At 38.8% G+C, this 15,303-nt stretch overlaps 1 protein-coding gene and 1 non-coding gene across 2 annotated transcripts; one reads left to right on the forward strand and one right to left on the reverse strand.

Annotated features, from left to right (window-relative positions):
• Positions 1-5,771: 5,771 nt before the first annotated feature.
• On the reverse strand, positions 5,772-6,422 carry LOC141651377 (uncharacterized). Its single transcript, XM_074459093.1, has one exon. The coding sequence runs from the start codon at positions 6,420-6,422 to the stop codon at positions 5,772-5,774; it is 651 nt and encodes a 216-aa protein (XP_074315194.1).
• Positions 6,423-9,909: 3,487 nt separating this feature from the next.
• LOC141654059 (small nucleolar RNA R71) lies at positions 9,910-10,016 on the forward strand. Its single transcript, XR_012547638.1, has one exon. It is a non-coding gene; the product is annotated as a small nucleolar RNA R71 (small nucleolar RNA).
• The last annotated feature ends 5,287 nt before the right edge of the window (positions 10,017-15,303 follow it).

The following is a 15,303-nucleotide window of genomic DNA, read 5'->3' on the forward strand; positions in this document are numbered from 1 at the left end:
ATCTTTTCAAAGCGATGAGAACTAGTGAGAAGTTTCAGGTTAAATATCCTCGTCTTTTAACGATTTACCTATCATTTTTATAATTAATGAGTTCTTTATATAATCTTTTTATTATCTCATCTACTTGCGCTTTTATATAATTTGAAGGCCGTTAGCATAAGAAATCGTGCTAATATTTCATGCAAGAAGGGGAAATGGTATGGTTCTCGAGGCGGTTACAGATTGATAAAGGACAACCTCGTAAGTAGCATGCATTCCCTTGTGAGATTTGATTTTTTTAATCACACTTGGACTTAATACACATTTACATGTATAACTGTTACCATGTTAATGTGTAGGTGGCAAAGGGAGTGACTGACTTGGATCGGCATGTAACTTATAAAGCAGGGCACACGCCTAAAGGATCCCGGTCGCGTGACAAATATGATGAGGAAGTGTTGGCCAACATAGTAAGCATTATTTTATTAAGACGAGTTCATTACTAACTTTATTATTTTAGTCACAAATATAATTTGAAATTTATTTAATATATTATAGGACAAGGTATTGAAGGAGGTAGAAGAAGGGAAATTCACTCCCAATGGTCGTGATGACGTTCTTGCTAGAGCGATCAACCGACCCGAACATCTAGGTCGATTGAGGGGCGTCCCGTTATAGATAGGAGTAACGAAATATTATGGGACAACTGCCCCGAAAAAGAAGAAAAGGAAGACTAAGGCTGAGAAGGCTGACATGGTACCATTTATTCTATTATTTTCATTTAAGTTCAATTCACATGTTATTGTTGGGATAAAAATTGCTGAAACATTACATTCTTGGCACGCAGCTTCAGTTAATGGCATCCGTACTACTAAAGATGAATGATGGAGGCAAGCTTTCCGAAGAAGAAGTGAAGATGATGAAGGATGTCATTAAAAGGGGTAATAGGTACAACAGATTGGTCAAGAGGCCGAGAACACTACTACCTTGGCAATACATGAGAAGGAAGTATCGGTCAACGAGATTCAGAAAGATCAGGTACCTAATGCTTCTGAAGTTGTAACAACTAAAGCCGATCAGGTACCTATTACTTCCTTATTTTTCTTTTCTTTTTTTTTTGGGTAAGATCAGGGGGTGTGTTCCCTGCAGCTCTAATGCTATAACTTCTGACATCGTGCCATTGGTTAATTTTATTAGGTAAATAATGGGTCTGAAAAGGAGATGCAACTTGAGAAGACGGCTGATGGAAAACAGCATACATTCCCTTCAAGTTAGTTCACTGTTTTCAGTAAGGTATGCATGAAGTGTTTAATTAGTTAAATTTATATGAATTCTATTAAATTTTGGGATATAATAATGTATGTGTATTCTTCAGTCCGTAAACAAGAGGCCAGTTATTCTTGCTGACCCTAAATTCGATAAACCAATTGTGCGTGTTGGCCGAGCTCTCGTTGAAGTGCCCACCAAATCAGCAGCGAAAACTGTAGTGGCTGTTCATGGCGAAAAATTTTTGCCGAATCATAGAAAAGTGGAGATAACTGAAGTCTTTCCAGGCCATGAAAACTTTCAACTGCCCGTCCCAGTTCGTGACGACATTACCATTCTGGGAGATGCGGTTGGAAGTTTCATCCAATGGCCTGAATCTCACATCTTCCTGGCTCATTCATCTCCGCCTCAGCCGAAAGCAGTTGGGGTTAGAAAAAATACCTTTATATGTTAAATTTTTAATTGTTGAATGTTTTTATATGTTAAATTTATATGTTATTTTTTTTTATAGGGAACAAAAAAGCCGGCTAAGGCGGATAAGTCTAAGTTCACAGATATGCCAACTACCTCGTCGAGACAAAACAACTTGATGAGGTATTTAATTAACTTCTCAATTTTTTTGAAAACCTCCCTTTATTTATATTTTTTCTGCATTTCTAAAAAGCATGGAAATTTTTTGTAGGGAATAAAAAAGCCGGCTAAGGCGGATAAGCCTAAGTCCCCGGACATGCCAACTACCTCGTCCAGACAACAACTTGATGAGGTATTTAATTAACTTCTCCATTTTTTTAAAAACCTCCCTTTTTTTATATTTTTTCTATATTTCTAAAAAGCATGGAAATTTTGTGTAGGGGACAAAAAAGACGGATAAGCCTAAGTCCCCAGTCATACCTGCTACTACTACCTCATCATTGAAAGAGCAAGTTGATGAGGTATTTAGTTAAGTACTCTTTTATTTTTATTACTCCAACTAGCTAGCTAGGATATGTTACCTTTTGATTTTTTATTATTTTAATTATCTACATGTGTAGGCTGGTGGTAGTAGCACAAAATCAAAGAATTATTATTTCCCCGAACTGAAAGATGTTAGGAGTTTAAACTCCACAAAATATTCTGGGAAGGATTACATGCTAAAAGTAAGAACGGTGACGATGAGGAAACTGTATGAGGAGGCTTATGATCGCATAGAAAATGTGCAATTGATAATTATTCCGCTCGAGGAGCATATTCTAGGGGTTGAGCGCGAAGCAATTATGTCATGGGATATGCTAGCCATTTGGGCTGGCCTAGACGAGATTGATGTCCAACACCTATTTGTTTGGATGAAGTAAGTTTCTTAATAAATAATTTCATATTCTAATATTCTGACTACTAGATAGTGTTTTAAATACCGGAATTAATACCGTAATAATGTAGGATATTGAAATTGAGAGTGATCCCCGAGAACAAGATTCCAAGTGATCAATACGGATTCCTGTGCCCCATATTTTATCTATGTTTATCTCGATTTTTTCGTTCGAAGATCGGGTAGATTATATTGCTCAGCAATTGGCGACAACCAAGAAGCTGGTTTTTTCCCCTTATAATGAAAACGGGTAATAAACAAATTAATATTACGTTTCCCCCTACAATTGCATTTTCATAACAAATATATGTACTTGTTAATAATGATGATGTCTTTTGATGTAGGACTCATTGGGTGCTAGCAGCCATCATGCCGGCGAAGAAGAAAGTTTTTTGGTTGGACTCTATACATAATCCACCTAGCGAGACTTTTAAGCGACTGATTATTAAGTAAGTTTATAATACTGATTTATTTATAATAACATTTTCAATTTTATTATTCCAGTCTGTTCTTTCCCAGTTGCACAGTTTTTGGTCTCGTATATTTATCATTCCTTTAACTGTGATGGATAGGATTGAGCTTATTTGTAGGAATTACTTGTGGAGTGGGTCTGAGGGTTTTTTGAAAACGTCCCCTGTTGCGTGGTCTAAAGTTTGCACTGATAAAAAAGCTGGAGGTCTTGGTATTATAAATTGTAAACTCTGGAATGTAGCAATGTTGGGCAAATATGTATGGTGGCTTGCATTGAAGGCAGATCATCTGTGGATTCGTTGGGTAAATAATATGTACATTAAAGACAAGAACTGGCTGGATTACGTACCTACTTCTAGTTCTAGCTGGACATGGAGAAAGCTTTGCCAGGTAAAGGACCAATTTAAACCTGCTTACTGTAATGGTCAGTGGAGGACTAATGCAGGGAGGTATACTATTTCTGAGGGCTATTCTTGGCTGCAAGGTATTCAGGCTAAGGTTCCTTGGCATCCTGTTATTTGGAATCGATTTAATGTGCCCAAGCATTCGTTTATTGGTTGGCTAGCTATCCAAGGTAGACTCATGACTAAGGATAGACTAGTGCGGTTTGGGGTTATTCAGGATAGTACCTGTGACATGTGTCTGGTGCAGCCTGAGGACCAGTCCCATTTGTTTTACCATTGCAGGTTCAGCAGACAATGTTGGGCATTGATCACTGACTGGTTGGGTGTTGATATGCCTGACAGTGGGATCCTTGAATGGTTCTCTTCATGGAGATGTAGATCTTTAATGAAGAAAAGGATTGTCAATGCTACCATATTGGCCTTGGTTTATCAGTTGTGGATGGTACACAATGTGTGCAGGGTGGATGGTTTTTTCTTCCCTTCAGCTGTTGTCAAGAAGGTGCAGGATATTGTGCAGAGTAGAGCTCAAAATTAGCAGTGGTCTTCTAAGTATCAGTGTATGAGATGGTTCCCTTGGATGTAACTGGTTATTATTATAGTTGTGTTGTAGGGGTGCTATGGTAGGCTTCTCTTGGTGAATGTATGACACTATCTTAATTATTAATATAATTTTCACATTTCACCAAAAAACATTTTCAATTTTTATTTATAGAAAAAAGCTCATTTTTGCCCCTAAAAAAATGAGTTTCTTCCTCGTTTTTTTTTTTTTAAAAAAAGGGCCTTTGAGAAGAAAAGAGCTAACGAGCAGGATCAACCCATGAAAGATTCTGATGATGGCCCTACTTTTATTACGATAACAGGGGTACGTGCTCAAATACAATACCTTAAGTGCAAAAATCTGTGTTTAATACTAATACAATACCTAAAGTTCAAGATTCTGATGTGAGCCTTCTCTCGCCTATTTGTTTTTATGTAATAGTAGGTCCCTCGCCAGCCGGATAGCATATAATGTGGACACTACGTTTGTCGGTTCATGTACGAGATTATTATGCGAAGATATATCCTTATTCTAGAAAAGGTTAGTAATTTAATAATGTGTTTATTACTTTTTTTAAATTAGAGTTGATGTTGTCTTGCTTGCTGCTATACCATGATGTTGCTATGCTGAATGATGTATGTTGTTACAATAATGTCTTGTCTTTGTTATTTCCGCAGTATGTAATCAACGCGTCACAAGACCTTCAGCAGTATAAATGGCAAGATATAAACGAGGTAAGGGACATGTTAGGCAAATACGTCTTAGAACATAGCAATGCTGAAGGCTAAATGCATGATACTCAGAGCTTATATCAGCTTATTAGTAATTTTTTTGTTGAAGTTAGGGAATGATTAGTTCGTGTAAATTTTACTCCTTGTAAGTATATATATATATATATATATATATATATATATATATATATATATATATATATATATATATATATATATATATATATATATATATATATATATATATATATATATATATATATATGATGTCTTCTTTTGTTGTGGTTGAATTGAATCTATTGAGTTCTGATGAACCCAGCTGTGATTTATGCTGCTGATATATGCAGGTTTTTTAATGGCATGAAACAAATTTAATTTTTAAAAACATTAGGAGTTCGTAATAAAAACGGTTACTAAAACAAAAACCGTTGTAAATACCTTTCACAAATACCCGCCATAATATTCAACAACAGGTTTTAAAATAAGAACCGTTGTAAATACCCGCGCATAATATTCAACAACACGTTTTAAATGAAGAACCGTTGTTACTACAAATTTCAACAATGGGTTTTTAGCATATACCCGTTGTTAAAAGTCTTCACAATTTTGGTGGGAAAGTTACACCAACGGTTATTCATATGATAACCGTTGTTATATTATTCCCACCAAATTTTTGAAACACTTTCCACAACGGCTTACACGCAACAACAACGGCTTTTAACCGTGGTGAATACTTTCGACAACGGTTTAAGTAAATAACCTAACCGTTGTAAATACCTTTTACAACGGCCGCATTAACAACGTCCGATTTTTGTTTTTACAACGGTTTTTACCCGTTGTTATAGCCTGTATCTATAGTAGTGTGAGTACCCATTGTCATCCTTATATTTTCTCATAATCTCAAGCAATTTTTAAAGTTCGGTGTCATTGAGTGCACTATTGACAATAATAGGGTATGTGTCATTAGAACCAACAAAAGCATGTATAAGAGTAGAAGGAAGAGGTTTCAACTCCACTTGAGGAGGCATGGATCTCTCCTATTTTTTACCGTCCTTCCTTAAGCTTTCAAATTCTTTGTTTGAATCTTCCAAGATTGTTGATTCCATAGCCAATGCATATTCCTTGTGCTCCTTGCAATCTTTTATCTTACCCTCAAGGAACCCTTGTAGACTATTATCCCCTTCAACTTGCTTTTCCTCAATACATTCTTCAAGAACATCAACCATGTAGCAAGTTTTTCCCTTCGAAGGCTCATTCAAAGTGTTATTCAATGAGAATTCCATCTTATCTTCACCAACTTGGAGGGAGAGTTTCCTACTTTTTACATCAATCAAGGCACCCCCCCCCCCCCCCCCCGTAACAAGGCAAGGGCGCCCTAATATTATAGGAATTTTGGTGTCTTCGGAGATATCCATGACATAGAAATCGCAAGGTATAACAAGCTTCCCCATATTGAGTGGAACTTCCTCCACAAGGTTAATAGGATACCTCACCGACCTATCCCCTAGTTCCAAAGATACCCTATGTGGGGAGAGTTCAAAATCCTCCAACTTCTTGAAAATCTTGAGTGGCATGAGGTTAATGCTAGACCCCAAGTCAAATAGGGCCCTTTCAATGCGAACGGTCCCAATAGCACAAGTTATTGAGAAACTCCCTGGGTCTTCAAGCTTTTGGGGTAACTCATTCATTAGAATAACACTACATTATTTAGGCAAATTCACCGCTGGTGAAGCATTCAAGGAATTCTTGTTAGAAATCAACTCCTTCAAGAATTTTTAATATGTTGGAATCTCTTTAATAGCATCAATGAAAGGAATAGTGATGCTGATTCCCTTCATCATTTCCAAGAACTTCCCATATTTTTTTCTCAAGTTTTGCTCTTGCCAACCGTTGATGAAAAGGGATTGGTGGCACATATGGCTTCACAACATGTTGTTTGGATTCATCAACCACCTTAGGTGGTTCATCAATCACCATGGGTGTCTCCACCACAATTTCTACAAGTTCATATTCAACCACTTTTGGTGGCTCAACCACAACCTCCGTTGACTACTCTTCCTTATCTTCATGGGTGCTCGATCTTCCAACTCTTTAACGCTCTTCAAATGCATGGCATTAACCATTTTTGGGTTTTATTCGGTCTTGCCCGAAAACTTGCCATTTGGACTTTGCAATTGACTCACTTGAAAAGCCAATTGTAAAATTTGGTTATCCGTTATTCGTTGGGAAACTTGTATTTGAGTCCTTAATTGGTTGATAGAAGATGTGGTCTCATTTTGTTTTTGGTTAGACTGGGTAATGAACTGGTTTTATGTTGTCATCATTTGCTCCATCATGAGCTCCATGTTATATTTTGGTTGAATAGATTGTTGAAGTGGTTGGGAGTTTTGTTATTTGTTGGGTGGCTTGTTATAAAGGTTGGGTGGTGGGTTGGTTAAGTAGTTGGAATTGTGGTCTTGGTTAAAATGTTCTTCCTTGAAAACCGGGTGGTCCTTCATTGAAGGCTTGGGTTTGTTTTTGGGCTTGGAAGTTGGGTTTGAATTGTTGTTTTGGTTGGTAGGTAGGATTTTTGACATTTTGTGAACCATAAGAGAAGATTGGGCGGGCTCTCATCCCGGGGTGATATTGACTGTTGTTGAAAGCTTGCCTACCCTGGCTTGATTCCCACACACCATTTTTTTGCTCCATACAATTTGCCTCCCCCACCATCAAGGGACATTCTTGAGGTGAATGCCCATGATCACCACATAGCTCACAATAGACCATTTTTTGTCTTGATGATGAATTATTGTTGGAGTTTAGCAAGGCCACTTGTTGCTTAAGCTCATCATTCATGCCCTTAATGATGCATGAGCATACCCGGAATAAGAAGCAAGGCCGAGCTGGAGACACGATTTACTAAACCGTGTGGAATAGCTTAGTTTCATAGGTCGAGTCTAATATTAGTTTCCTAAATCGAGTCGGATTGTTAATTTTTTTTCTAATAATAATAAGCTTAGGAAAACTAGTTTCCTAACTCTAGCTAGAATAGTTATTGTTATTTCCTAATTAGTTTAGGAAAGATTGTTAGCTTGCTATTTAAGCAAGATTAGGATATAGAATTAGTATAAATAAGGCTTTCTTGTAAACCTTATTTTTCAGTTTTGAGAGATTAATAAAATCATTCCCTGTGTCAGAACAATTTAAGTTCAAGGCTTGTGAGTTTTGGCTTCCCCGTCTTCCTTGCGAGGATTGACCCGAGAATGTAATCGAGTTTGTACCTTGTGAGGCAGAGAGCGAGATTCACATCAATACTATCCCTTTATATTTTATTTGTTCAAATTTTACAAATCCATCCCGTGTTTTCGGTTCTAATTCATGAAATTCATCCAATAACTAAAACAAATTCCGCTGCCAAGTTTATTCATCTTAAATCGTTCGTTCAAACCTACAAATTTTACATCAAAGTGGTATCAGAGCCAGGCTCTTGATTTACTTAAATCCAAGGCGGACCTAGGGTTTTGATCGTTTGTTACCAGCGCTGCCATGTCTCGAACAAAGCTCAAACAAATTTCGAAGAATGCAAAGAAATTGAGTAACAATTATTGTGGAAGGATTTAGAAAGAAGTCTTGCCAAATTGTCGAACCAGATGGAGAAGTTTCAGCGTAATTTTCATCAATGGGCTAAAATAAAGAAACAAGAGACAAACAACGTGTCTTTTGAAGATGTTCATCAAGAAGAGGAAAAGCACGTAGAACAGCCTTGCGTTTTTCTATCCCAACCAGATCCGAAGTCTATCAAAGATGACGTTGAAGCAGAAGAGCACGTGGATGATGAAGAAGTCCGTATTATTGAGCAGCAAGACAACCTGATCTGTAATTTACCTGCTGATCAGATTAAAGAAAGAAAGATTGACTCTCTTACCTTCAAAGAAGTCGAGTCTTTCAAAACTGGTCACGAAGAAGACGAGCTTAAAGAGGGCGTGATTAATGATCCAATGGTGAATGACGAAGAAGAAATTCTGAATCTCTCTACAGTCAACAAACCTTACCGATCACCACTGGACATGACAATAGACAAGAAGCTTGGTGACAGTCGTTACTATTTTCTTTTAAATTTGATTCATGTGGAAGTTGCTCACGGTGGTTTTACTAGCACCTGTTTTGATTTTTATGGTTTTGTGCAAGGAGGGAGGAGGGGTGGAAGGCACAAGAACCGGTGGTGCAAGGTGACTAGGTTTAAGAACAAAAGAAAGAGTCCTATGAGCTGCACACGGATTACTACTAACATGGTTAAGATGGGATGGTTCGTTTTTTATCTGGGAGGGCAATGGTCCAAGAATCGGGTCGATTCTTTTTTGAAGAAGGGGCGTATGATGCAGGAGCAACCCGGAATAAGCAAGCAAGGCAGAGCTGGAGACACGGTTTCCTTAAACGTGTGGAATAGCTTAGTTTCCTAGGTTGAGTCTAATATTAGTTTCCTAAATCTAGTCGGGTTGTTAATTGTTTTTCTAATAATAATGTTTAGGAAAACTAGTTTCCCAACTCTAGCTAGAATAGTTATTGTTATTTCCCAGTTAGATTAGGAAAGATTGTTATCTTGCTATTCAAGTAAGATTAGGATATATAATTAGTATAAATAAGGCTTGCCTGTAAACCTTATTTTTCAGTTTTGAGAGATTAATAAAATCGTTCCCTGTGTGAGAACAATTTAAGTTCAAGGCTTGCGAGTTTTGGCTTCCCCGTCTTCCTTGCGAGGATTGACCCGAGAATGTAATCGAGTTCGTACCTTGCGAGGCAGAGAGCTAGATTCACATCAATACTATCCCTTTATATTTTGTTTGTTCCAATTTTATAAATCCAACCCGTGTTTTCAGTTTTAATTCACGAAATTCATCCAATAACTACAACAAATTCCGCTGCTAAATTTATTCATCTTAAATCGTTCGTTCAAACCTACAAATTTTACATCACTTAACCTCCAAGTTGTTCACTGACACGGCACTTGCCTTACGCTTTCTCTTATGGCGATCATTACTCCAATGGAATGTTCTTGATGCCATTTCTTCAATGAGTTCCCAAGCTGTCTTGTGATCAATCTTATCAATTGCCCTTTTCCCGGAATTGGAATCTCGGTTTATCTTCAACTTATTAGTCAACCCTTCATAGAAATTGTTGATGAGTTCTTCTTCCCCAATTCCATGGTGTGGACATAGCATTTGAAGAGCTTTATATCTTTCTCATGCTTCATAAAGAGTCTCATCTTCTAGTTGGATGAACCCTTGAAGCTTACTCTTGATCCTAGCGATACGTTGTGGCCGGAAATACTTGTTTAAGAATGTCTTTGACATGTCATCCCAAGTCTTGATCGAGTCGGGGGAGCAACGTTTTAGCCATTTCTTGGCACTTCCCCTCAAGGAGTACGGAAACAACCTTAGACGAATTGCATCTTCCGAAACCCCATTTGCTTTATACATGTTACAACTATCCAAGAAATTGTTGATGTGTTAATTTGGATTTTCGGAGGGTCCTCGGTAACACCCCCATACTCCAAGTGCCTTACCAGGACCACTCAGGTATAAAGATGTTACCATCTCGGTTGCCCGAGGCAATGATAATCATAAGACAATAACGAAACAGTATTTAAATAGTATAAAGTTAAGTGAAAGGTCACAATCCGGAAACCAAGCTGATAAAATGTGAATACATGTTCTCCAAAATAAAATGTCTAAAAGCTAAACATAATGTCTGACAACAACGGAAGACTCTTCTAACTGCAGTGATGACTCATCCCAGCTAGCCCATGTATCTCTACTCATACCTGCTCAACAACTGCTCACCATCCCCGAACGGATCGTCACAGTTTTTAAAACAATAAACGGGGTCAGTACTAATCACACAATTTATATAATCCAACAATACAACAAACAACACAGCTCAATCATCACAGATATACTCCGAACTCCATTCCCAACTCCACAATACTGAATACACATTAAAGTGTGTAGCCCTGCCAGAGTGCCCATCGCAACAGGTCACTCCACGCCGCGATGGGGACCATGGGCGTTCCCACCTAATCCCCGCTCATCTCCGTCGAGCGATAAACCCAAATCCATTAATGTGCACATCCATTCTGTGGCGGGTTCCACATAAGGCGAATAATGGGCGTGAAGCCACTCCCGCAAGTGACTCCACTCAGCCAGGGACGCGCCCCGAAGAACACAGACAAATACAAACAATCACAACTACTAAACAACAATCAAAACCAACAACCGTCACAATACTCGTATAATAACAATCATCAAACACAAATCACCACCAACACATTATGGGACTAATACTGAGTAGGGAAACCCTACCTGGAATGCAATACAGTCAGACGATCTCAACAGCTGTTATCAAAAGGCCTCTTCTACGAATCATCTTCCTAACATACGATCATACAATTACTACCAATCAAGAAAGGCAACAAAACCCCCAAATCCCAAATTAGGGTTTAACTAACTTTAAAAAAATACCATAAAAACAGTACGTAGATCTTACCCTCGACGCAAGGATCACAAAGGTGTAAATAAAGACGAATTCCGACCTTCCAAGCTCCGGGATTTGTCAATAATGCGATGAATCGAAGTACGTAGATTGATTTCTCTTTTGAAAGTAATTAGGTTTGTAAAAGTGTATTATGAAAGTGACGGAAGTGTTTAAATATTAATTCGCATTATTAACAAAACCCGACAAATCATCCCCCCGTAAACCGGCTACTCGATCGAGTACCAAGGCTACTCGATCGAGTACCCAACAGGTCAGAAACAATTCTAAATCGCAACACACCCTTACTTGACAGAGTAAGGCCCACTCGATAGAGTACCCAGAGACTCATAAAACCGTAGTATTACAGTCTTTCCTCCTTAAAAAGAACTTCGTCCCCGAAGTTCAAATCACAACAAAGCAAAGATATACTACTACACTCCCGACACGACAACCAAAACAAAACTCAACATAAGAACATGTTACTAACCCAAACTCAACCCGACTCAACCACAACAAACATACCGACACAACACAAAAAGGGTATAAAAGCTCTTAAAAACTCTTTGCGATCATCTCCTACCACCCTAAAAGAAACAAGGTTACGTCCCCGTAACCATACATACCTGATCAAAAAGGAAAGGGTAACGCTCTCTCATAGCCTCCTCTGCCTCCCATGTAGCTTCCTCAGTCTCGTGGTTAGACCAAAGGATTTTTAGCAAAACTGTCTCTCCACTCCTAGTCTTCCTAACCTTCCGGTTAAGAATCTGCTTAGGCACCTCAAGGTATGACAAGGACTCACCTAGCTCTAAGCTCTCTGCCTCTAACACATGTGACGGATCACTCACATACTTCCGCAGCTGAGATACATGAAACACATTATGCACCCTCTCTAACGCAGCTGGTAAAGCCAAACGATATGCAACCTCTCCAACCCGCTCTAAGATCTCATAAGGCCCTATGAACTTCTTTCTCAGCTTGCCTTTCTTCCCAAATCTCATAACCCCACGCATAGAAGACACTTTCAGAAGAACCTTGTCCCCAACCTGAAACTCTATATCCCGGCGATGTAGATCTGCATAATCTTTTGCCTATCCTGAGCCGCTCTCATCCTTACCCTGATCATCTTAATCTGTTCAACCATCTCATGTACCATCTCTGGTCCTAGAACCACTGCCTCAGCACCGTCGTCCCAACAAATCGGACTCCTACATCTCATCCTATATAAAGCCTCAAACGGTGCCATGCCAATACTAGTGTGATAGCTGTTGTTGTAAGAAAACTCTATCAAATCCAACCTCTGTTCCCAGCTACCACCAAAGTCCATCACACAAGCTCGTAACATATCCTCAAGAGTCTTGATCATTCTCTCAGTCATACCGTCTGTCGCAGGATGAAATGCTGTACTCATCTTCAAATTCGTTCCCAAAGATTCCTGCAACTCTTTCCAAAACTTTGAGATAAATCTCGCTTCTCTGTCAGATACTATGTCCTTAGGGATTCCCTGCAACTTTAGCACATTCTTCCGATAAGCCATAGCTAATTGTGCCTTAGTCCGTGTATCTTTCATTGGCACAAAATGAGCTGACTTGGTCAGTCGATCCACTATTACCCATATCATGTTGTTACCCTGTTGGCTCTTCGGCAAACCCACGATAAAATCCATGGAAATGGATTCCCACTTCCACTCAGGTACCTTTAAAGACTGAATCTTACCTTGTGGTCGTCGTTGTTCCCCTTTAACTCTCTGGCATGTCAAACAACAGGCCACAAACTCAGCTGTTTCTTTCTTCATCCCAGGCCACCAGAACGTGCTCTTTAAATCCTTGTATAGCTTGTCACCACTGATGCGTGTCTTTTATATGATGTTTTACATCCCATTTTACACGCATTTCAGAGCTCATTCATGTAGTTTATGCTACATTTCTCCCTATTTTCGTCTACTTCCGTATTTTTGTACATTATTGCAGAAATGTGAAGAATCCAGCGGAAATCAAGCTAAATCCGTCCCCGAGTATCTTGCATTGCATGTGACGAGAAGTATTTGCTTAAGGAACGAGCTTGGTGCGCATTTCAAGGCCCAAAAGACAAATCCACAAGTTTATAGAAGTCAAGTAGCAGCTCAGCGATCGATCGATCGACCACACCCTTTAGTCGATCGACCGACTATCGGGTTACAGAAGCTACTGTTCACTGCCAAGCAGTCGATCGACCACCTACCTTAGTTGATCGACCAATCTGCTGTTTCAGACGAGAATTAAAAGACCAAGGAACTTGAAGCCCGTGAAGTTTAGGTTTTGGAATAATTGTTACGTGAACTTTCTATATAACGTAACTGAGAATACCTAGTTTATTCATTCAATTTTATTGAGGTTTTAATCAAGCTTTATTATCGAAATTTACATTGAGTTTTAGTTTACTAATTAGGGTTTGGAATATTAATTTGCATTGGATTTCCGTTGTGCTTTCAATCACTCCGTTACATTCCTTCTGCGAAATTCGGTATTCTTACATTTCTAATTTCAGATTATTACTTATTTCGTCATTAGGATAGAATTGCTAGTTAATTCCATGACCAATTTATTGTTTATGTTAATTGTTCTCTTTGTCGTTTCAAGCATGAATCCGTTGGTTAATTTCATTATTAAAGTTATTATTTTTACCCTTAGCATGAGTAGCTAAATTATTTGTGCTAGGATGTAGGCGAATTTTAGCGTAAGCGGCAAAGTATTGAACACGGCCTGATTCGCATGTCAGTCGATCGACTGACATTCTCGGTCGATCGACTGGTCTCGTGAGGTTACCCTTCGTTTTAATTGATTTTAATGTTGTATTTAATGAATCGAATGCATGCGACCAGTTAGATACCTTATTTGTGACTGACCCATTAGATCGAAAGATAGGGTATGTTATTTGATCATCAATTAAATCGACTAAACTGTGCTAAGACTGAAAGATAGGTATAGTTTAGACCGTTAGTCACTTTTCAGGACGAGAGTCAGTATTAGTGATATTAGGGACCTATAGCGAGATCGAAAGATGCTATCCGTTAAGAGTGGACTGAAAGGACCTCTTGTTTCCCGCCTCACTTGTGTTCGATTTAGACCTGTTTAGTATGCTGCCGCCGAAGCTTTAATAAACCGATCATCCTAGTACCCCTTCTTTATCTGTTTAAACCGTCTTTTTAGTTTTTTATCTTTATTTGTTCTTAGCTATAAACCATCTCAAACTCAACCCCCATAACTGTTACCTTGGACTGAATTTAGACAACTAGAATTTACATCTGCCTCCTTGTGGTTCGACCCTGTTACCACTAGCCTAGGTTAGTCTTAATAGGAAATTACAAATCTTATTTTTGGTACTCACAACGACGAGTATCAAATTTTGGCGCCGTTGCCGGGGAGGCAATAGTCCTAATTTTAGTTGTTTTAATTTTAGTCTTTCTTAGTTTAAGGAACATCCGTTCCTTAAACTTTTCTTATTCTTTTGTTGTAGTTTCTTCTTATGCGCAGGTCGCAGGGTGGTCCACTACTACCATTCGATCCTGAGATTGAAAGATCCTTGCACGTAAAGAGGAGATTATTTCAAGAACAACAGTTAGAAGAAGAGCCTAGTTCTCGTTCTAGCTTTTACGAGAACGAGTACATTCGAGGAAAATCCACCATCTTCGCCCGTTTCCACTTCTTGGTACCGAGACAGTTACTTCTCCAGAAATTTCGGACATGGCGAGGAAGCAAGTATAGCTAGTCATTACGAGCCGACAAGTGAAAACTTATATAAGGGGTTCGAATTACCGGGAGATGCCGGGAGTCGCAAATGAAGATGCGGACTAAGCATATGGAGACCTTTATTGACTCTCATTGTTCCATACCCCCACCAGCCGGCGTGACCCAAGACCAGATCAAGCAGACCATGTTCATCTTCTCCTTTCGTGATGCTGCAAGGGAGTGGTATAGAGATTTGGACCGAACCGTTCAGGGGATCACCGATAAGAATTCATTGGCATTGGCATTCTACAAGAAGTACTTTTCTGCTTCAAGGACGATTGCTATTAGAGCTCAA

The sequence above is a fragment of the Silene latifolia genome, chromosome 4 (genome assembly GCF_048544455.1).
Source record: "Silene latifolia isolate original U9 population chromosome 4, ASM4854445v1, whole genome shotgun sequence".
Lineage (NCBI taxonomy): Eukaryota > Viridiplantae > Streptophyta > Magnoliopsida > Caryophyllales > Caryophyllaceae > Silene > Silene latifolia.

Excerpts from the sequence above, each read along its gene's own strand:
- LOC141651377 (XM_074459093.1), bottom strand. The coding sequence starts at position 6,422 with ATGAATGAGTTACCCCAAAAGCTTGAAGACCCAGGGAGTTTCTCAATA.